This window comes from Macrotis lagotis, chromosome X (genome assembly GCF_037893015.1).
Source record: "Macrotis lagotis isolate mMagLag1 chromosome X, bilby.v1.9.chrom.fasta, whole genome shotgun sequence".
Taxonomy (NCBI): domain Eukaryota; kingdom Metazoa; phylum Chordata; class Mammalia; order Peramelemorphia; family Peramelidae; genus Macrotis; species Macrotis lagotis.
In genome coordinates, this window is record NC_133666.1 from 294,288,788 (window position 1) to 294,313,193 (window position 24,406).

Below are 24,406 nucleotides of genomic sequence, written 5' to 3' on the forward strand. Positions count from 1 at the left end.
ACTATGATAGAAATTATACTATGGCCTGGAAAAGAACATTGAGCAAATGAATTTTCTTTGCATGATGTTTGTTTATCATTTTGATTCTTTTATGTTAAATGATAAGGGTTTTGTATAGGATTTTGTTCCTTGTTCCATGTCTATTTCTTTTATTATTATTATTATTATTATTATTATTATTATTATTATTATTATTATTAAACACAAAATAAAAAATGTTTAATTTATTTTGCTTCCTTTATCTTTCTTTTTTGTTCTTCAAAATGGCCCAAATGTGTCATTAATATTATAACCAGGAAACAGGAGAATACTGTACACATTAACAGCAACATTGTGAGATGATCTACTATGACAAACTCAGGCTCTCTCAGCAGTTCAGTGTTCAAGGGCAATTCTTTAGAATCTGAATCCAGAACAAAGTATACTATTTTCACTTTTTAAAATTTGTCACGTTTTCTTTTTCTGTTTCCTCATGATTTCCCCCCCCCTTTAGTTCTGATTCTTCTTTCACAACATGATTAATGTGGAAATATGTTTAAAATGATTGCACATATACAACTTATATTGACTAATTCATTGCCATGTGTAGAAAAAAATGTGGAACTCAAAAGCTTTCGAAAAGATGAATGTTGAAAACTATTTTTGCATGTAATTGGAAAAAAAGAAAGAAAAGAACTGAAAAAACATAAGCAAAGTGTTCTATGGTTTTTTATTATCATTTTAAACTATTAAAGCTATTCAAGTTTAAAATATCAGTAAAAGTTTTGGAATATCAAAATATCAAGTATATATATCAATACTAGGTTACAATAAATTCCAAACCGACACTATTGTTTAAGGCAGCTAGGTTGCTATAGTAGATAATAATAGATCTGGAGTCTGAATTCTCTTAAATTGAATTTAAATGGATACTTTTTTGACCTTTGGTAAGTCACTCAACTTCAATTTCTTCATCTATAATATAGGAAAAATAAAGCCCCTCTCTCACAGGGTTGTAGTGAGGATTAAATAAGATACTATATGTAAAGCACTTGGCAAATTTAAGGGGATATGTGTTTCTATATGCATACATATACATGTATAAAAACACATGTATGCATATACTTATACATACATACATACATATACATATACTTGCCCCTGTTCATATCATGTGGCTAATCTTACTACCAGTCAGATGTGGAAAATCTATTTGGAAAATATCATGAAAGACAAAGGATGAAATTTCTTGTGAACAAAGATTAAAGATGTGTCACCTCATAAGAAAAAACTAAGCAGATGAAATTCCACTTATAATTGTTCATCTTGAAGGTGTGATTTAATATGAATAAATTTGTGCTTTATCAAGAAAAGTATAGATTATCTTATTTTGACAATCACTAGAATTTGCACCTCTTCCATTACTCTTTAACTGATACAAACACATATTAAACTATATGCAACTCCTGTGTTCAAATCTAAAGAGCCTAAGTGTGGCTTGGATGGGAGTTTATTTATTCTGCTCAGTATAAGTCAGAGCTAATCCAAGTGATAGGGCTGAACAAGACCTTGGAATGTCCAGCTCCCATGCTTAAATAACTGAAAAGGATGATGTTGGTAATTGTCTTCAGACCTCAAGCTTAGTTCTGCAGCTGTCTTCACTCTGATACCACTATACTCCAGTGCTTTCCCTTAGTCCTAGTGGTTTGGAATGGTCATAAGAGGTTGTGAATATGGGCATCTGGCCATTTGCACATGAGTGTGGTTATCTATGTGCTTATCTAAAAGAGGAATATTTCCACTTGGACCATATTGTAGAAACATTTAAAGTATGATGTGTCAAAAATAAACAACATAATAAAGTAGCTAAGGGAAAAGTAACAAACCCAATTAGAACATAATGAAACTTTGTGATCAGATTTAAAAGAACAGCAGCTATTTAACAATTGATTAATGGTCAAAGTTTATGCAAGAGAAGATATCCAAACTATCTAATGCCAAATGAAAAAAAATGTACTAAACTATTAATAATTAGATCAATGCACATTAAGGCACCCCTGAGGTTCCTTCTTATTCCCATTAGATTGACAAAACTGACAAAAATAGAAAATGATAAATGCTGAAGGGGCTGCAGGAATATAGATACATTGTTGGTAGAACTGTGAAATGGTTTAGCCATTCTGGAAAGCAATTTTCAATAAAACAGTAAAAGCTATTTAACTGAATCTATCTATTACTATTTCAGAGACCAAAGAAGAAAGAAAAGGACCTATACTTATAGAAGTTTTTTTTTGATGGGAAAAAAACCTAAAAACTAAGAAAAGGATAGGATGTCTATCAGTTGAGGAATGACTGAACCAATTATGGTATATGAATGTAATGCAATACTGTAGTGTTATAAGAAATGATGAAGGGAACAGTTGCAGAAAAACCTGGGTAGACTTATCTGCATTGATGCAGAGTGAAGTGAGCAGAACCAGAAGAATAATTTATACTATAACAATGATAGTGTCAACGGGATCAATTTTGAATGACTAAAGAATTCTGATGGATGTAACGTCAACCATAATTCCAGAGGACTGTTGATGAATCGTGCTGACAGAGAGTTGATGGAGTCAGAGTATAGAATAAGACACACATTTTAGACATGGCCAGTGTGTTAATTTACTTTGATTCAGTTTGTATATTTCTTTTAAAAAATGTTTTGGTTTCAATTTTCTTTTCTTCCCCACTGGAGAAGTTATGGGGTAGGATTGGTGGGGTAGGGAAAGAAGAATACAAAAATATAAATTCATATAACTGAAAAAATAAGATTATGTGAACCTGAACAAATTATCTAATCCCCCTGAGTCTCCTTCTCTTTCTTAAAAAATTTAGGATAGTAACATTTGGAACTTGCTACTTTGCAAGGTTTTTTGAGAGTACATTCAGCAACTAGGTGTTGCAATGGATTGAGCAGCGGCCCTGGAATCAGGAGGACCTAATTCTAATCTGGTCTCAGACACTTAATAATTACCTAGCTATGTGACCTTGGGCAAATCAGTTAACCCCATTGCCTTCCAAAAACAAAAACAAAAGAGAAGTGCATTAAAATCTTAAAAGCACTGTACTACATTAATATTTATCTTCTGACTCCTTTGACTTGTTGACCTTCCTCTTCAACCCACATAGCTCTGCACCACTTAATTCCTGAAGTACTAATTCATTACTGAAGGAATTGTCTCAACTTTAGGAAACTGAAGACATAAAAATTTTATACTCAGAACCCCCAATGTCTAACTCTGTATGTATTATTTTTTTTTGTCTTACCTGATTGTGCTATCAGAGCTACATCCTCTTCAGTGCAGGAGTCAGGAACACACAAACCAATACTGTAGCCAGTTCCATCCTAGGAAATTATGTTGAAAATCGTGAGTTCAAATGATCACAAGGATATGTGTGAAATTTTCATAATAACTCAATTATCTGACAAGAGAGAGTAGCAGATCTTATTCTCAACTACTTCTTGTTGATTGTCTCACTTATTCTGCTTTTTCCAACCTATTGTTACTACCAATGGTATTTTAACATTGCTCCTATATACAGCCTGAAGTTTAGCAAGGCCTGGATAAAAAGATCTCACCCTCTCTTTTTTACATTTTATTTGTATTGACGTATCAATACAAATTTTGTTGTTGTTTCATATTTATGCAAATATACCCTTCTCCCTTTCCAATTCAGCAAACCACTTATTGTAACAAAGATTTTAAAAAGTAGCTCAATAAAACCTACCAAAACCTTAGCCACATATGGCAGCATATGAAATATTCCACATCCATTATCTTCCAACTCTTTGAAGAAAGGAAGGAGGTGAATTTTATCAACTCTTCTCTGAATTCAATCTTGGTCATTATAATTCCAAAGCAATTCCTTTGGTGACAGCATTTTTTCTGTTTATAATCACAATCAGAATTGTAACCCTGTGCTTATTACCTTTTGCATGAGACTTTTCCTATTAATAAAAATTGATTACTCAATTCCTCATGTCTTTATGAGGAATAGAGTTAGTGAAAGCTTTTGATAAATGAGAAGTTTATTAGGTTTCTGACTTCCAGTATCAAAAGAGAAACATTGTAGATTCAGATTCTCTTTTGGGATAAGGGAAAAAAGGCACTGGGAAGAAGCTAACATGTAGAAAAGCCAGTTCTTTGATCATGGTCCTATGCCCAACTTACCACCCAAGAGACTTTGGGCAATTTCCTCTTGCATAAGACCTGAAACTCTTTCTCTCTCGAACTTTAATACCTTGCATATGGTGGTAGTTTTCACTGAGCACAATCTAGTACTTTCTCACCTATGTAAATTGTCTGATTTTTTTTGCTAATAATGATGATGTTTGTCCATTCTCAAAGAAGAACTTGACCTAATGCCATGACAAGCACATGAATTGGATTTGAGTGAGGGGGTTCTGTGTTAAGTCACCAGCTTACTTTCTCCTTCGGAGGCATCTGGGTCAAATAGCCAAATAGGAATCAGGACAACTGGAGATGGGCCTGGATGCAAGGCAATCAGGGTTAAGTCACTTGCACAAGGTCACAGCTAGTAAGTGTCTGAGGCTGGATTCAAACTCCCACACTCTTGGAGTCCTCCTGACCGCAAGGCCAGTGCTCTATCCACTGTGCCACCTAGTCAGGTTGAATAAATGGGTTTATTTGCTATTCACTATGTGTGATTATTGTGTAAATAGAATTTGATTCAAGGTATATAATTTGGGGACTCTGCTTGTTGAGGGATAGTAATGAGGAAGGCATTCTGAACCAAAAAATTCTTTTCCAAGACTAACAAATATAGGGTGAGCCAAAAGTCTTAGTGTAGGTTTTAAGCTATTAATCAATAAATAAACATTTATTAAAAATCTACTATATCTCAGGCACTGTGCCAAGTACAGGAAATATAAAAAGAGGCAAAAAACAATCCTTGTCCTCAAGGAGTTTACAAACAAACATAAGCAAAATTAATCTATGTACAGGATAAACAGGATTTTTTTTTACTTTTGTGGGGCAATGGGGTTAAGTGACTTGCCCAAGGTCATACAACTAGTACCAAGTATCTGAGACTGGATTTGAATTCATATCCTCCTAACTCCAAAACTGGTGCTCTATCTACTGTGCCACCTAGTTACCCCAAAATAGGAAATAATTGAAAGAGAAAATCACTAGAATTATGGGACTGGAGAAGGTTTCCTGTATAAGGTGACTAATATGAAACATATTAAACATAAATGTACATGCACAACTTTTACCAGACATCATGGGAAGGGTGGAGGGAAGGGATGATGGTAGAAAAATGTGTAACTTAATAATTTACAAGTGGAACAATGTTGAAAAACTACCAGAGAATGTATCTGGAAAAATAAAATAAAATATCATCTAAGAAAAAAGAAAGAAAAAAAAAACAAAGAACATTTGATCCCTAATCCCTATGGAGAGATAAATCAGAAAAACAAACCAATGTAAATTCCTGCTTAACTCTACTTTCTATAGAGATTAAATCAGAAAAACAAACCAATGTAAGTTCCTACTTAAGTCTACTTTGTAGAGAATGAGAAATAATGAAACAATGGCATGATGAGAATTAGATTAAGAGAAGGATACAAAGTAAGAGGCAGAAGGCTAAACATATTTTCTGCTTCTCCCTGTATCAGATCTTTAGTCTTATTTCATCATTTAATTTGCAAGGTCCAAAATATTAGGTACCTTTATGTTTAAATAGAAGTCAAAAAAACCAATGGCAAAAGTTTTTTGTTGTCTTTTGGGAAAAACTTTGCCTGTGACTTTCTCCATAAATACAGATGATTGTGAGGCAATCGTCCTTCATATTTTGTATCAGTAATTTAATGATAGTTAAAAATGTATCAACTACAGATTTTATTAATATCCTAGGCTAATAATTAGAATGTCATTCCTGAGGAAGAAAATATAAAATCACAAATTAAAACCTCAGGCATGTTTTTGTCAAAACCAAAATTTGTGACTAACATTTTTGATTCAAATTTATTAATCTATTTCAAAATATCAGAAAAGAAGTGTATATGCACTGATTAAAAACTTAATAAATCATCACTATCATTAGCATTGTCCAACAGAGCTTCAAAGTATAAACAAAATGATGAGGACAGTCTTATTTGTTACCTCTCTTTAATAATATAAATCAGTTTGATAGTATTAGGGTATGGCATATGTTGAAAAGCTCATTTTTCTTATGCTGTTTTTATTTAATATTTGGGTCCCAAGAAATGTGACTTTCTTTTTGACATTTGCACTGTTATTTTTTTCTTTGAGCCTAAAGAGAGAGTAAACCTTCTTGTCAAAGCAGGAAAAAAAGTTATTTAATTTGAAAATAGAAAAGTCTGCTTTTTAATCATCATCTGTGATCATAGATTTAGAAATAGAAGGAATTTTAAAGGTCATCTAAAATAGCTCTCACATTTTATTTATGAGGAAACTGAATTCTAGAGAAGTTAGAAGACTTTCTTAACATCACATAGGTAGTAAAGTAAGTAGCAAAGACTGGAATTCAACAATCACATCCTCTGATATCAAATCCATTGTTGTTTTATTCCTTTTCATCTTACTATAAATCATCACAGATTATTGTATTCATGAGCTCAATCTTCCAGATTATTCCTAGATTTGTGCTTCTCATTCTCTTCTCCAGGAAAGGAATTGTTGGTGTTAGGAAATCCAAATCTTATCTTAGCAACTCTAATACCTGAAAGGGGGGAAAAGACTTGCAAAAGTGGGGAACACATGTTTACAATATGATTTCCACAATCCTAAGCAACCTTGGGTTTCCCATTACTCTTCATTCAACTTGGGTTAGTGATTTAGTCCCTGGAAGAATTGAAACCCAGAATGGATTCACTTTGGAAGAATTATGGAGATTCTCAGAGTCATTTCAGTGGTGGGTAAACCCTGATCAGTCTTTATGATTCAGTAAATTCACTGATGTATGCTGGGTAGAAGAGAATAAATGGAATATTGGCCATATTACTTACTCTCCCATCTCCCTGTGACTGTAGAAAGATCAGGGTAGGGAATTAGTGGCTGATTCAGTTGCAAGAACCTCACACAGAGCTAAGACCTTTTCAGCTGAGGAATTAATTCTCCTAAATCCTAAACTCTAACTGATGCAATATATTACAGATGAGACCACAGATGCTATGAGTCATGGGCCTAGTAAGGTGGTGTTGAGGGATCTTGATCTCATATAGTTTGTTAGGAAGAATATTACAAAACCTGAATTGGTTGCAGAAATAGAACTTCATGTAGTTATTTGGAATCTGAATTTGCTGTTCAGTTATTTGAGTCATGTCTAACCCTTCATGGCTCTAATAGGGATTTTCTGGGATAAAGATACTCAAGAGGCTTGCCAGTTCCTTATTCAGGTTATTATATAGATGAGAAAATTGAGTGACTTGCCAGGGTCATACAGCTAGTGCTTGAGGTCAGATTTGAACTCATGAAGATGAATCTTCCTGACTCAAGGTCTGGGTCTCTATCCACTACACAACCTAGCTGCCACTGTTATTTGTAGTTGTTTGTCCTTCCTTCTTCTCCAAGAGAATTAATGATATCCTTGATTCCAGAGTCATAGGAGTCCAATGGCAAAACATAAGTCAAGCTGATTGGTGATGGACCAGCAGAAGTCTGAACATATGGGTTCAAATACCTCCTTGCTACTCATTATTTGTGTGACCTTAGGCTACTCTAATTGACTTTTCAGGGTCTCAGTTTTCTAACTGTAAAATAGAATTAGAGTGGAAAGAAACTCCAAAGGTCTTTTCAGATCTAAGTCTATGAAACTATGATTCTAAGTAGGAGCTTTTATTGTTATTTGATTCTCTGCATTAAGAGAATGCTCAACAAATAACACAATCGGGGAAATACCAAAGTTTTGATCAAATGGCTCTAATATACTAGAAGAGAAACTTAACGTTTTATTTAAAGATAAATTAAAAGACAAAAAGTTGTGTGGCCATTGTCATGACTTACTGAGTTTCTGTTTTTTCAACCATAAAATTAGGATTATCATACTTGCATTGGCCAACTTATAGGGTTGAAGAGAGATAAGCTATTTAATGAAACTTGTCAAATTCATGAGGACTTTCTGTTAATTCCCCTGTGATAGCACAGAGGGGAATTAACAAGAGGGAGCAGTTTAACACAAGATTTTTAGGGGATGCAAGTTCTAATTGAAATCCTATGATACCTCAAAAACCTCAGTTTATTTATCTGCAAAATAAATAGATACTTTAGCTCTTTCTCATGGGTGTATTTAACTGGATGACAATGGCAAATCACTTTCCAAAATTTTAAATACTGAAAAAGATTAAAAATCAAATAAAAAGAGAGATCACATATTTTAAAGTGCTTTTTGTCCTTGTGAAAAACTCCATAAATCCACAGGAATTATTCTTAAATACATGTTAGGAAATGAAAGGCTTTTGAAAGAAGTTGAATTTCATGGAAGAAGGAACCAGTGGGTTGGCAGTGAATTACAACTATGTCCCAAGGCTGCACAAAGAGAAATAAATGTAATACTCTACCTGCTGTATCTGAAGCTTGCAGTATCTCCCATGGAAACTCTCTGTAGGAGATCTGGCAGAGAGGCATTCACTGTAGGATCCCAGTCTGTCCACATTTCCATTCAGAATGTTGCTACCCAGCTTCCCAGTGGCATCATACACTAAGGATTGAGAGCACAATCACTCATGTCAAAAGGCTGCATGTGGGAATCTCAGCTCTTTGGAAGGGCAGCTGATCTTCAGCTTAGGAATCTTATCTGACCAGGAAAGGACACATACTATTTTGTACACATATTCATTTTCCTCAGTAAAAAAATAAATAAATTAGATAGATATATGGATGGAAGGATGGATGAATAGATAAACAGATAGACAGACAGATAGATAAAGGTAGATTCCCAACTGGTATTTTTTTAGACAGATAGTTTTCCAATTTAATTTTTGTTAATAAAAATGTTATTAGAAGTGAAAAACTATAGCTTGATTTCAGATTTTTTTAAAAAAAGACAAATATATAATGTTTAAATAGAATTTTAGGCACTATCTGGTTCAACTATTTGTCCAACAGATAACATATAATAATAATGACCAGTATCTTATTTTAAGGTTTACAAAGTGCTTCACAAATATCCTCACAATTAATTTTAAAAATGTTATCTTATGTAATTCTGCTATATCTCATACTTTGTTTCTTCCTTAAGGATATGATTTCTCTCTCATCACATTCAACTCCCATTGCATACTATGGGAATTATGTAAAGACTAATAGAGTACCTTCTGTGGGGGGTGGGGTGGAGGGAGGGAAACAAGATTGGGGGGGCAATTGTAAAATTCAAAATAAATGATTGGGGGAAAATTGTAAAATTCAAAATAAATAAAAATCCTTCAAAAAATAAAACATTTTCACACACAAAAAACCAAATATCCTCACAACTCTGTGAGATAATACTGTTATTATCATCATCCCCATTTTATGGAAGAGGAAACTGAGACAGATAAGAGTTAGATGACTTACCCTGAGTCATAAAGCCAGAAAGAGTCAGATGTCAAATTTGAACTCAGTTCTTCCTGATTCCAGTGCTCTGTCTATTGGTTGATTGGTTCTAGTCCTTCATTATCAAAGAAGACCAAAATGACATCACTATGTTTGAGATAAATTAAGTGTGTCTGACTGTAGCTGATTAGACTGATACAAGCTTGGAATGCTCTACCACAGGTTGGGCACAAATAGCCCATGTGAACATCCAGGGTGTGTATTCTAAACATATGTATGTTACATTTCCTTTGAGTTGCTTCAATTCTGCCCTTCTCATAAAGCACAACACCCTCACTAATGAGGGCATGCCATGCTGGGCAGTTTTGTGCCAGTGTCTCCCATGCTGTACAGTCAATGCTAAAGTTCTTTTTTTTTTAAGGTTTTTTCCAAGGCAAATGGGGTTAAGTGACTTGCCCAAGGCCACACAGCTAGGTAATTATTAAGTGTCTGAAACTGGATTTGAACCCAGGTACTCCTGACTCCAGGGCCGGTGCTTTATCCACTGTGCCACCTAGCTGCCCCGATTCTAAAATTCTTAAGAGAGACCATCAGGGAGTCCCAGTATTGCTTCTTCTGACCCTCTTGTGAGCCATTACATTGTGTGAGTTCACAATAGATTAGTGTTTTTTGACAAGAGTTCCTTTGGCATTCTAACAATGTGGCCAGCCCATCATAGTTGCATTTTCTGTAGTACTGTTGGACTGCTAAGCCGTTTAATTTGAGAAAGGACCTCAGTGTCTGGTATCTTCTCCTGCCAGGTGATCTTCAGAATCTTCCTGAGACAATTGAAATGGAAGCTCTGTCTACTAGCTGCCTGTGGCACTACCAGAGTGAAGTGACTTACCCAGGGTCACACAACTAATCAGGATATGAATTCAGGAAGATGAGACTTCCTGACTCCAGCCCAGTGTTCTATCCACTGCACCACCCAGCTGCCACAATACCTTGTGAAATGGAGAAACATTTTGGGATGAGATTGAGTCTTTGTGGGAGGTTGCTCTAATAGTCTTCACATATTTCCTCCGGATTGTATTGTGATCCAGTTTTGTATGGTATAAAGACTGCTAGGTACCAGGAATCAAGATTTTTTTTTTTTAATCTCAGCTCAACCACAAAGGAATAATAGATCTCTCCCATGTTCCAATTCTTCATCTGACAAATGGCAGGTGGCATTTGAACTATAGTCTCTAATGTTTCTACAGAGCAATGATTCTCCAATGTCACTAATTTAGATGAAGTGTAAGAGAGGACCACCTTAGAAAGACTTTTGGATTTTGAGTTAGAAGACTTTGTTTAAACCTTGGATTAGGTATTTAATATCTGTGAGAATTTGGTAGATTCCCTTACTTTCTCTGGGTCTCAGTGTCCTCATCTATAAAACAAGGAGGAGAAGACTGCATAACCTTTAAATAAGGTATTTGCAGCTCTAATCTATAATTCTATTCACTCCTGTGGAAAGCTTGGTGGGGCAGTAGATAGAGCACCAGGTCTAGATTAAAGAAAACATGAGTTCAAATCTGACCTCAGACCCTTATTGGTTGTGTGACCTGGGCAAGTGACTTAACCCTGTTTGCCTCAGTTTCCTCATCTGTAAAATGTGCAGAAGAAGGAAATGGTAAACTCCTCCAGTATCTTTGCCAAGAAAACCACAAATGGGATCATGAAGAGTCAGAGACGACAGAATTAATTGAACAGCAACAACAGTTTGTTACTCAAGTGACTGATAAGGAGATCTGTATCCTCTAGCTCAGTACAGTCTTAAGTGACAGACTCTGATCTTTGAAATATCTGAAGCTACAGTCAGTAGCTAAGTCCCTCATATTTTCCCCTTCTCCTCCAATCTCTATGCTTCACCCAAGTCTTGTATCTGAAGATCAAACCTTCTGTTCAGCTCTGGCCATTCCAACAGGAACATTTGAAATTCCCCTGGTTTGTTGAAAGTCCGTCTTTTTCCCTGGAAGAGGACATTCAGCCTTGCTGGGTAGTTGATTCTTGGTTGCATTCTAAGTTCTTTTGCCTTCCGGCATATTATATTCCAAGCCCTATGAGCTTCCAATGTAGTTGCTGCTAAGTCCTGTGTGATCCTGACTGCAGCTCCACAATATTTGAACTGTGTCCTTCTGACTTCTTGTAATATTTTCTCTTTGACTTGATAGCTCTGGAATTTGGCTATAATATTCCTGGGGGTTGGTTTTTTTGGATCTCTTTCTAGGGGAGATCGGTGGATTCTCTCAATTTCTATTTTGCCCTCTGCTTCTAGGATATCTGGGCAATTTTCCTGTAGTAATTCTTTGAAAATGATGTCAAGGCTCTTTTCCTGATCATGACTTTCAGGTATCCCAATAATAATTTATACATGACTTAACTAATAATCTTTCACTAAAATAAAAAATTTTAAGCCTTTAAATAAATCAAAACACAAAAGCTTAAATAATTGGTTATAAAACAATATCTCATATGATATTTCATCACACTTTGGGCACTAAACCATCCTATCTTTGAAGCTAGAAGGGACCTCAGAGGTAACTGAGACCATCCCTAATCATCTTACAAATAAGGAAAATGAGTCCCCAAGTGGCAAAAATAATATCTTAAGTCACACAAGTATCAAATGACTATAAATTTAGAATCCTTTCCATTTTGTCACACTGCTGAATCCTTATAACTGAGTTCCCAGAACTTTTGTTTTTGTTTTTGTTTTTGTTTTTGTTTTTGTGGGGCCATAAGGTTAAATGATTTGCCCAAGGTCGCACAGCTAATAAATATCAAGTGGATGAGGCTGGAATCTGAACCCAGGTCCTCCTGACTCCACAGTGGGTGCTCTGTCCACTGCACCACCTACATGCCCTTTATAACTTCCTTGAAAGTTAAATGGAATCTTTTCTTTTCATATAAATCAGCTTGAAGTGACTTAAGGTGTTTGTTATTTATGGTGTAAGGTTTTTTTTTTTTTACTTTGTTTTGCTTTTCATGAAGCCCTAAAAGCCATCATTTGGAAAGTATCATACTAGACCTTGGTCAGATCTGGTAACTAAATCATTGTTGCCAACAGACTCCTCTTCTTTTGGTAAGCTCTGTTGTTCAGGGTAGAGAAAAATAGCCACTGCATGTGAGTTAACATTGGCCTTTTAGAAATAGCTTGGTATGACTTCCAGTTTGCTATCATATGATGAGAAGAACTGCCTATCCCATCCCCCTCCACATATACTGATTTCTGTACTGGACTTAAAAGTCTTTGACTAGGGGCAGAAGTCATTGGCAGGTACCCTTGGACTAGCTACTATGCTTAACTTTACAGAGATGTTGTTTGTCCTTCATTCTTTTTTTAAAATTGTATTTATTTTATTTTTGCACAAATGATGCTTTTTTATGCATTACTAAAATATTCTCATTTAAGAGTAAATATAATACCCCCTCCCCCCAAAAAATATAGACCCTCATGAGCAATAAAGAAAAGAGGAAAAAAATTAAAATTAAAATTAAAAAATATAATAATAGGGGCAGCTAGGTGGCACAGTGGACAGAGCACCAGCCCTGGAGTAAGGAGCACCTGAGCCCAAATCCAGCCCCAGACACCCACCACCCAGCTATGCAACCCTGGGCAAGCCACCCCAACCCCATAGCCCCACAAAAAACAAAAATCAAAACAAAATAAAATAAAACGATAATAATAGGGGCAGTCAGGTGGCACAGTGGACAGAGCACCGGCCCTGGAGTCAGGAGCACCCGGGTTAAAACCTGGCCCCAGACACCCAATGATCACCCAGCTGTGTGGCCCTGGGCAAGCCACCCAACCTCATCTACCCTGAAAACCACCAATAATAATAATAATAATAATAAATGTGGTTCAGTCTGTGTTCTAACACCACCAGCTCTGTCTCAGGTGGATCACATTCTTTAGGATAAGTCCATCACAAAAGCTACTTCCATATTTTTCTACCATTGCCATTGATGATCACAACTCCCTCCATTCGTACTTCCACTCTACCATATACTATATTTTCACTCTTTTTTCACTCTGTCCCTCTTCTTAAATGTGTTGTAGGGTAGCTTAGTGGCACAGCAGACTGATCACTGGCCCTGGGGCCAAGAGGTCCTGAGCCCACATACCACCCCTAAGGCCCAGCAACCACCTGGCCCTGTGGTCCTGAACAGGCCATCCAATCCCAGCCCCTTGCAAGAAGGAAAAAAGAAAATGTGTTATATCTGACCACTCTCCCCCATAGTCCACCCTCTCCTCCATCACTCACATCCCCCCTTCCCCCTGCCCCCCTTCTCTCCTTCTTACTCTAAATGTCTATACCCCATTGAGTATATATACTGTTTCCTCTCCAAGCCACCTCTGATGAGAGCAAAGGTTCCCTCATTCCCCCTCACCTTCCCCCCTTCCATATCATTGCAATAGTTCATTGTAATAAAAAAAATCTTACTATATGAAATGACCTATTCCATCTCACCTTTCTCTTACTACCACTACATTTCCCTTTTAGCAACTGACTCCATTTTTACAATATATTATATCTTCAAATTTAGCTCTCTCCTGTGCTTCATCTATAAAAGCTCCTTCTACCTGCTCTATTAAATGAGAAGTTTCTCATGAGTATTATCAGTATCATTTTTCTATGTAGGAATACATGTAGTTCATCATCATTAAGTCCCTCATATTTTCCCCTTCTCCTCCACTCTCTATGTTTCACCTGAGTCCTGTATTTGAAGACCAAACTCTCTGTTCAGCTTTGGCCATTTTAACAGAAACATTGGAAATTCCCCTGGTTCATTGAAAGTTCATCTTTTTCCCTGGAAGAAGATGTTCAGTTTTGCTGGGTAGTTGATTCTCAGTTGCATTCTGAGCTCTTTTTATCTTCCAGAATATTATATTCCAAGTCTTTTGAGCCTTTAATGTAATTGCTGCTAAGTCCTGTGTGATTATGACTTCAGCTTCATGATATTTGAATTGTGTCCTTCTGACTGCTTGTAATATTTTCTCTTTGACTTGGTAGCTCTGGAACTTGGCTATAATATTCCTGGGGGTTGGTTTTTTTGGATCTCTTTCTGGGGGAGATCGGTGGATTCTCTCAATTTCTATTTTGCCTCTGCTTCTAGGATATCTGGGCAATTTTCTTGTAGGAATTCTTTGAAAATGATGTCAAGGCTCTTTTCCTGATCATGACTTTCAGGTATCCCAATAATCTTTAAATTATCTTTCCTGAATCTGTTTTCTAGATCAGTTGTTTTTTTTTTTCAATGAGATGTTTCACATTTTCTTCTGATTTTTCTTTCTTTTGGTTTTGAGGTATTGTGTCCTGACTTCTTGTAAAGTCATCAACTTCCTTTAGTTCCATTCTACATCTGATGGATTTCTTTTCCTCAGAGAGCTTTCTTATCTTTTTCCATCTGTCCAATTCTACTTTTTAAAGCATTCTTCTCCTCAATAACTTTTTGAACTGTTTTATCCATTTAACCTATGCTGGCTTTTAACATGTCATTTTCTTCAACAGTTGTTTAGATTTCCCTGACTAAGCTGCTGACTTCATTTTCATGTTTTTCCTGCATCTCTCTCATTTCTTTTCCCAATTTTTCTTCTATTGCCCTCACTTGCTTTTCAAAATATTTTTTGAGCTCTGTCATAGCCTGAACCCAATTTCCATTTTTCTTGGAGTCTTTAGATGCAGGAATATGGACTTCCTCATCTTCAGATTGAGTATTTTGATCCTTTTGGGGATCATAGATATTATATTTCTCAATGGTGTTCCTCTTTTTTCTCTGTTTACTCATTTCCTCAGCCTCTGCCTGGTCTAGGGGTGCTTCCTGAGTTTTTCAGTATTATTGGGACACCCCTACACACAAAGATTTCCGTGTGTGAACTCTGTCTTCCCTCCTGGTCTGGGAATGACCATAAGCACACCCCTTTGCCACAGGGCTGAGGTGGGGGGTCATGATGTTCTATGGGAGGCCTAGACTGTGATCAGGATCTGAACGTAGTCAGAGCCCCAGAGTACTGTTCCAGGTACAGAGGGCAGACCTCAGCAGTCTCTCTCTACTCCCCTCCCTAGGCTCAGCACTCACACCTGGGGGCTCCTGCTTACCTGCTCTTCCTGCTTCTGGTTCCTGGATCTGGGTTGCCACGGCAATGCTACTCTCTGATTGTCCTGAGGGCTGGGCTTCATATGCTCCCTCTGGTAGATCTTCCCCACTCCCTGCTGATCTTCCAAGTTGTGCCCAGTGTTCCCCAGGGTGTAGGTCAGGAAACTTCCCCTGCTGCCATCAGCCATGGCTCCCAGGTGCCCTGGAGCTGCCTCCAGGAGGCTGAAGTTCCTACGCTCTAGTGGGCCTCCCCTCTAACTCCATGGAGTGGAGCCTTTCTGCTATTTTCCAGGTTACCTTGGGCTGGAGAATTGCCTCACTGGATCCCTTTGTGGGTTCTGTCTCTCAAAAATTTAGTTAGAGTCCTTATTTTATAAGTTTTGAGAGAGAACATCTAAGAGAGGCTCTTCTCCTGTCACCATCTTGGCTCAGTCCCCTGTCCTTCATTCTTAAAGAGGATCATGACATGAGTGATGTGATGCCATAACAGAAATGTTCCATTGAAAACTTAATTCAAGTCCCACAAATAAAACATTGCCAAGTTTCACCACTGTGATTCATAAGAACATAAATCTATGACAGAAGGGACCTTAAAGGTCCTTGTGTCCAATGGCCTCATTTTATAGATAAAGAATACAAAGCTCAGAGACAACTAAAAAGACAGAGGGTCCACTAGGACTAGGAAAGGAATCAACACCTACAATGTTTCACATATATTGTCTCATCTTTGTAACAATCTATTATCATCCCATGTTACAACTAAGTAAAATTTTTGAATGTTTTAATGAAAGATTTTATTTGAGTTTTACAAATTTACCCCTATGCTTGCTTCCTTCTGCCCACCCCCCACAGAAGGCAGTCGTTTAGTCTTTACATTGTTTCTATGGTATGCATTGATCTAAGTTGAATGCAATGAGAGAGAAATATGTCCTTAAGGAGGAGAAATATAGTATAATAGATACAATAAGTAAATTGAGGCAAATAAAGGTTAAGTGGTTTGCCTAGAGTCACATAGTCAGCAAGTATCTGAGGTCACATTTGAATTCAGGTTTTCTTGACTACTGACCCAGTATACTATTCACTGAGCCATCTAGCTGCCTCTGGAAGGGTTTGAGGTAGGACTTGAACCCAGGTCTCTCAGAACTCTCAGTGGTCTTGTACTGCTCTTTTTACTACAACTTTACAGAATGTGATAATTCCTCATCAACACTGACCTGTCCTGAGCACTGTAGCTGAGGTTGATTTGATTGCAAACTATGGTGTTGACACTAAAATTTAAAGAAGATAGAATCAAGGATTAGACACAACCCAGAGGGAAGAATCAAGGATTAGATACAACCTGGAGAGAAGATCCCCCCCCCACCTCAGGCCTCACTTTGCACAATAATTTGTTGTTCATGAAGCTATTGCTTCATTCCCCATTTCAGAGGAGCCTGGAATTCAGGATTAGAAGCAACCTCAGAGATCATTTAGGCAGTGGTGTCAAAGTCAAATAGAGACTGATCCCTGTAAGTCATATATATTGACTTAGAAAACCACAAATTCAGGAGGACATGGTTCAATTCTGACTTCAGACAATTGACACATACTAGTTGTTTGACCTTGGGCAAATCACTTAACCAAGAAAAAAAAGAGAAAGAAAAAGAAAAAAAACACAAACTATCAATATCTGTCTTATTGTGTTTTTATTCATTTTGTTAATGTTTCCCAATCATATTTTAATCTGACTTGGGCTGCACTCAGGAGTTTTGCTGGCATCAAATTTGACTGATTCACTATAATGCAATCCCTTCATTTTACAGATAAAGAAGGTCTTTTTGAAGTTCAAAATGACTTTTCAAGGTCCACAAAGATAATGAGAAAGTAAAGTTATAATTCAAAATATGTCTAATGATTCCAAATTCTATGTTGTTGTCACTAAATAATAAACCTCATTTCCTGTGCATGGTTTATTATAGATATTGAGTTATTTTGGGTTTTTTGAGGGTTTGCCAAATGATGTAATTCTGGGTACCACAGGGAGACTTGGATTATATTTGTTTCCTCTCCTATTATGAACTCCCTTGAGAAAATTGCCCTTTTTCTAGTTATCTCTTTAATGTGCTTTTATTGTGGCCACAAGAGACCTAGAAGTATTTCTGTATTAAAATGAATGTTGTTGTTGTTGATTATGATGATGATGATGATGATGATGACAATAAAGGGAAAGAAGAAAAGTGATTAGAAGTGCCTGCTGTTTAAAGTAACATGGTGCTCAATGCAAGTTTTCATTTCCCAAAGATTAAAAGCAATTCATTCAATTATGTTGGAAGGCAGCCATATTGCCTTTTCCACATGGAAATGTGGAGACATTATCAGGTACTGGTCTCTGAAATGGAATGGAAAAGAAATAAAAACCTTGACCAAAGCCATTAAAAGGCCAAAATGTGCTCATTTTCCTGGAAAATCTATTTGATATCCCAAAAATTGCCTGAGAAGGCAGAGAACTGAGATACCTGCTTATATGACTCCATCATATGACAGATGGAGACACCTTAATGGTTAATCAGTTTATTAAACATCACACAACTAATCTGAGGAGTCATATAGCCCATAGCTTCATACATTTTGCCAAAAGGGAACAGAAGTAATGAGGAAGTGGCTTGCTTGAATAACAGTTTAAAAACATAATTTGAAACTCAATCTTTCTCCAAAGAATTATTTACTTCATTTCACAAGAGCAGTGTAATACAGGAGTAGGAGTTTTGACTCATTGCTCTGCTACTAACTAGCAGTACAACTTCAGATGAGTCATTTAATTTTTCCTGAGTGATCATTGGTTTTCTCATCTTTGAAACAAGGGAATTGAACTAGTTATTTCCAGTTGGGTCATTTTAATGCTGAACTTGGAGTCAAGAAAGATCTAGGATGCATGTTGCCTCTCACATTTGCAGACCATATGAGCGTGGATAGACAAACAACCTCTCTGAATCTTTTTCTTCATCTGTGAAATGAGGATAATTATACTCTTACATGTCTGTTGCAAGGATCAAATGAAATATTATATATGTAACAGGTTTGAATAATGGCTTTGCAAATGTTAAACATTTATATCAAGATCAGCTCTAGAGAAAGTGGCAAGGGGTGACACTGCCTACATGACCTAGTAGATTGCAATCACCTTGAAGGCAGGGACCCTGTTATTTTTTCATCTGTATATTCCCAGAGTCTAACACAGCACCTTGCAAATAGTGGGTGTTTAATAATTTTAATATAGATATGATTGTATTCATTTACTTACCAACTTGACTCCCTCCCACTGTAGTGAGGGTCAGCCTTAGTTTCAACACATTTACTTTACCTTATAGGTTATTATTCCACTTCAGTTGGAGACCAGCTTTTATTCCACTGGGGGACCTCCTTTGGACAAGGAGAGTCAAATACAGAGCAGATAATAAAGAAGGCTTTGACATAGTGATGAGGAGAATGACATGAAATGGGGACACTTATATGAGAGTACACCAAATCTCAGACCCCCAAAACAGATCTAATACTCTAACATATAGAGCATTTCAAAGGACCTGTTAGCTGATATAATCTATGGTTCCCAGTCATTTCCTAAACCATTTTGGGGCCCCATATAAAGCTCCACTACCTTTTCTTGGGAAGTGTGTGTGAGTGGGGAAGACCAAGATACCTAAATCATACTCATACTAGATTCTAAAGCAATCCCTTCTGTTTTGTACAACACTTCTCAATTGCCAAAGTTATAAAACTGGCAGGTGGAGGCACAGACAATAGAGAACTGGGCCTGGAGTCAGGAACCCATTTAGCTTGAATTCAGGCTTAGACATTTACTAGCTGGGTGATCCTGAATCACTTAATTTCCATATGCCTCAGTTTCCTCAAAGCAAAATGGGAATTATAATAGTCACCACCTTCTATGATTGTTATTAATCAAATCAAACTGAGGCTAACACATAGTATGCATTTAATAAATGTCCCCTTTTCAAAACATTGTCACAATTACCACATTATTTTAGTCTTGCCTTTTCCAGTTGCTGGCTGTGTGACCATGTGAAAATACATAACCTCTCTGAATATGTTTCCTCATTTGTGAAATGGGATAATAATACTCCTATATATTTGTTGCAAATATCAAATGAAATATGAAAATATATGTATAATGGGGCCTTGTAAAGGGCTTTATAAACTCAGATTTCTATATCAAGATTGTAAGAATATATGCTCTTACAATCCACCTGCCTTCTGTAATATTTGACTGAAAAATCCTGAAAGAAATTATCTTCTCATTCAACTTAGTCATTTTTAAGTATCTAATTGTTGAAGATACAAACGTGATCATCACTATCTAAAATTGGAAACGCACTGTGATTATTGGCTTTTCATTTCTTTATTCATTGACCATATCTCACAGTTTCTTATGTGCAAAGTATTAGGGCAGGCCTTGAGTATACAAAGAGAAAAACAATCCCTATCTTCAGGGAGCTTACATTCTATTGGGAGTAGACAATGTTAACACAAAAACATAGGGATAGAAACTAGACCTGTTGTCTATTGGTGTAGGGAATTCCCTGATGAGGAAACTCCCTCTATCAATTTAGGGAAGCATCTTTTTTAAGCAATTAGATGTAATGTAGACTCTTAGAGAATCAACTATAGCTCTGAGAGATAAAGTAACTTACCCATTGCTACACAGTTGAGAGGCAGGTTTTGAACTCATATCTTCCCAGCTTCTAAGTCAGCTCTCTATCTCCTATGAAATGCTGCTGTTTGTTTTCAAAGTAAATGTGAGCCATTTGGAGAAAGAAAGGTACTATAAATGAGGGATGAGGAAGAACTTTTGGGAGGTGATTTCTGAGCTTAAGCAAAATAAGGATCATGAACCACAGAGGTGAGAAGAAAGTGTTCTTTAGGAAGGGATGGCAATGACCTTGGCAAATATAGCAAAATAGGAAGAAGCCTGGTAGCACAGTGGCTGGGTCTAGAGTCAGGATAATTTGAGTTCGGCCTTAGATATTTTCAAGTTGTGTCTGACTCTTTGTCAGAAAACCCATTTGGGGTTTTCTTGTCAAAGATAACTGAGTAACCTGTCATTTCCTTCTCTATCTCATTTTACAGAAGAGGAAACCGAGACAAAAAAGATTAAGTCACTTGTTGAGGGTCTCACAGATAATAAGCAGCCGAGGCTGTATTTGAACTCAGGAAGATGAAACTTCCTGATTCTGGACCTGGTGCTCTATCTACTGTGCCAACCTAGCTGCCCCTGGGCAAGTCACTTAACTTCTTTGCCTCAGTTTCTTCAACTTTAAAATGGGAATAATTTCAACAGGGTTTTTCTCACATTGCACCTGGGGAGTCTTGCTGTCAGAGATTCAGAATTCATTTTCTCTGCTTCTTTATGTAGACCTCTTACTGGAGAAGAGCATTGTCTTAAAAAAAAGCAAAGCTGCCTCCTAAAGCATTAGGGTCAAGGTCTCCAGAGTGGCTTCTTCCTCTCCTTTCTACTTCTTTCATGTTTAGAGTTTACCAAATCTTGTCCCTCTGGGCAGGGTGGTCAAGAAATGCTCCACTTGGTACTGTGTCCTTAATCAGTGTTGATTGATCCAGGGATTAACTGCTCCTTCAGCTCTGCTCTGGAAGCTCTGGTGAAGGGACTCAGAGCAGGATTCCTCTAGTCTAGGGTCTTTCATAACAATGATGGACTTTGTCAAGGTCATTTTTCTGTTGATCTGCGCTAGATCAACATTGGAGATCCAAAGAAGAATCAGGCCAGATCCTTACCCTTGAAAGACTTTACAGACTATATACATGAAAAGTTAAGGGACTTTGTTCTGGTTCAATTCTTTTGGCAGAAGTTTACCTGACTCTGCATTAAATGTGATATAAAGTTTCTTATGTCTAACCCAAGGCAAAAAACATAAATTGTGTACTAATGTAGTCCAGGAGATCATTTTGGAGTACATAAATATCATTAACTGAGGGAGAGAGGAACTTGTAGCTGGTGCACAAGCATCACCAAATGATTTTCCCACCCCCATTCCCATTTCTTCACTAAAAGCTATAGTTATGACCTTGGCTTAATACTAAAAGCTATTGTTCAAGGGGATGAGAAATACTGCCAACTCTTGATTCTCCATGGAATTAATGGTGGAAAGTTGAAATCTATAGATGATCCAGAAAAGTCATCTCAGACAACAGTGCTAACTCCCTGAAATTTTTTTTAACTGATTGACGTGCATTTCACCTCTTCTCTTTGCTGTTAATTCTTTCTCTAAAATAAAGTTGCTCAAACAGACTCAAGTTAGACAAGAGTGGACTACAGTTACTCAACAGAGGCTGAATAATTTACAAACTAGATATTAGCACCCAATAAATCCAGGGTTGGTTATACTTGGGCAGAAAGTGGAGGCAGAGAATAGGAGGAACAGAGGAAAGTAAAAGCTGTCCTGTGAATCAGTTGTAAATAGTGCCCAGAAAGACTCTGGTATAGATAAAAGGAGAGCATAACCCTGGCCTGTCATTTATTACTCAGCAAATCATTTCCTGCCTGGATTTCAACTTCTTCATCTGCAAGATGAAGGGGTTACAAATGTTGCTATATTGCATACCCCTAGTCCCAGAGATACCACTATTAGGCTGGATTAAAGAAAGAGAATAAGGTCCTATAGAACAAAAATATTGTGCTGACAAAGAACTGGAAACTAAGAGAGAGTTCTTCAATTTGGGTATGGATATGGTATGATATCCAGATGGAATACTACTGGTCTCTAAAACTGGCAAAGGAGAACATTTCAGAGAAACCTGAACGGATTTGCAGGAATGATTTCTATTGTAACATAAATGTAAAAATGAAGAATTTTGAGACTTGAAGAACTGCTCACTGAGGTTATATCCCATGATTTCAGATGCTGATGATGAAGAATGCTATCTACTTCTCAATAGAGAGGTGACTAAATATGGAGAATGAGATATGTTTTGGGAAATGGCAATTATAGTATTTGCTTTGCTTAATTATACTTAATTGATATAAAGGATTTTTAAATTTTTATTCAGTTATTTCTTGGTTTTTTTGCAAGGCAATGAGATGTCTTGTCCAAGGTCACACAGCTCGGTAATTATTAATTGTCTGAGTTCTGATTTGAACTCAGGTCCTCCTGAGCCCAGACCCCATGCTCTATCCAATGTACCACCTAGCTGCCCTATTCTTTTTTTTAAGTGGATAGTAGCATGAATAATATAAATCAAATTGCTTACCATCTAAAGGAGAAGGAGGGAAGAGAGGAGGGAGAGAATTTAGAACTCAATTTTTTTTTATAAATTATTTTTTCAGATAATTGGGGCAAAATAAAATATTCAAAAAAATAAGTGGCAGGTAAGAAGTAGAAAAAAGAAATGCTCAGTAATTGAACAAATACAATTTAATTAAAAATAAAAGATTATAGTAGAAAATAGAAATTCTAACTTAAAAATTAAAATAAAAGGGCTAGATTAAATGACCTTAAATCCTGTTATTTTTCACAGTCTTCTTGTCCTTCATGAACTTCTGATCTAGTAGGGAGATAAGACTAATACATAGAAGACAATTAAATAGCAAAAATTCAGTGACTACCCTAGAATTCAGAGGCAAAGGAGCTCCACAGAAGAATGCATTATGGAGAAAGTAAAACTAAAGCTAAACCTTCAATGTCAGCTTTTGATATTAAATAGAACTCTAGAAGAGGGGTATTTCAACAAGATTTATGGTCAAGAATGAGTGTGATATGACTTTGATTTTGAGGATGGTGAAGAGAAAAGAAAGCAAAAGTACAAGATTCCTGTTGAGAAGTGGTAGGGTTAGTTTGCATGGGCAGGATGAGCTAGGCTTTGGAAAGCCTCATCAATTAGGCAGGGAATCAGGGACTTCATGAATTTGTAAAAAATAGTGGAAAGATTAATGACTCCTGAGTCAGAGGACTCCGGTTTGAAGTTGGCATATCTGCTTTTTTCTTGTTTGACCTTATGGAAACTCTTTAACCTCTCACCTCTACTCCACTGTAAAAGAAGAGGTCAGGATAGTTTATCTAGGGTTACTTTCAACCAATGACTTTATCCTATAGGTCTGGGAAAGAAAACTTTCTTTTTCCTAAAAAAGGGTCAGAATACCATAGAATGTTGTAACTGGAAGGCCTCATCTAACTCAAAACTCATTTTTCTGAATCAAGAAGATGAATCCCTTAGCAGTTAAGTGCTATGCCAAGGATGCTGACCACAGAGCCAGATCTAGTTCCTAAATCCTAGTCTGCTGATCTTTAAATCTCAGCAAAGAATTTCAGTGATCAACAGAAATAGTTATAGGGTCTCAATTTTCTTTTGTGTTTTGCAAAATAGTGGGGTTAAGTGACTTGTCCAAGGTCACACAGCTAAGGTAATATTAAATGTCTGAGATCAGATTTGAATTCAAGTCCACCTGACTCCAGGGGCAGTTTTCTATTCACTGTGCCACCTAGCTGAATCTGTTTGTTTTATAGGTTGTTTGTTTTGGTCTTAAATTTAAAGCTCAAAGGAGACCTTTAGTCTCTAGTTGAATTCCCTTTTTTATAGTCAAGGAAAATGAAGCCCAGAAGTGAAGTGATTTGCTAAAGGTTACATAGGCAGTAAGAACTGAAGGGTGGTGGTTTTCTGGTTCAGGAAGGAGGGTTGGAAATGGGAGGGAAAACAGAAGAGGTTAGCTTTGAGTTCAGTGGAGACCAGTGCAATTT

At 36.7% G+C, this 24,406-nt stretch overlaps 1 protein-coding gene across 1 annotated transcript in view; it reads right to left on the reverse strand.

Moving 5' to 3' along the window:
• The window catches only part of LOC141499054 (O-acyltransferase like protein-like), an 80,906-nt gene that overhangs the window by 44,410 nt on the left and 12,090 nt on the right, over positions 1-24,406 (reverse strand). Inside the window, exons 2-3 of the mRNA XM_074202002.1 lie at positions 8,567-8,706; positions 3,289-3,367 (exon numbers count right to left, since the gene is read on the reverse strand). Of these exons, the coding sequence (XP_074058103.1) occupies positions 3,289-3,367; positions 8,567-8,706 (219 nt within the window). The remainder of the gene's footprint in view (positions 1-3,288; positions 3,368-8,566; positions 8,707-24,406) is intronic.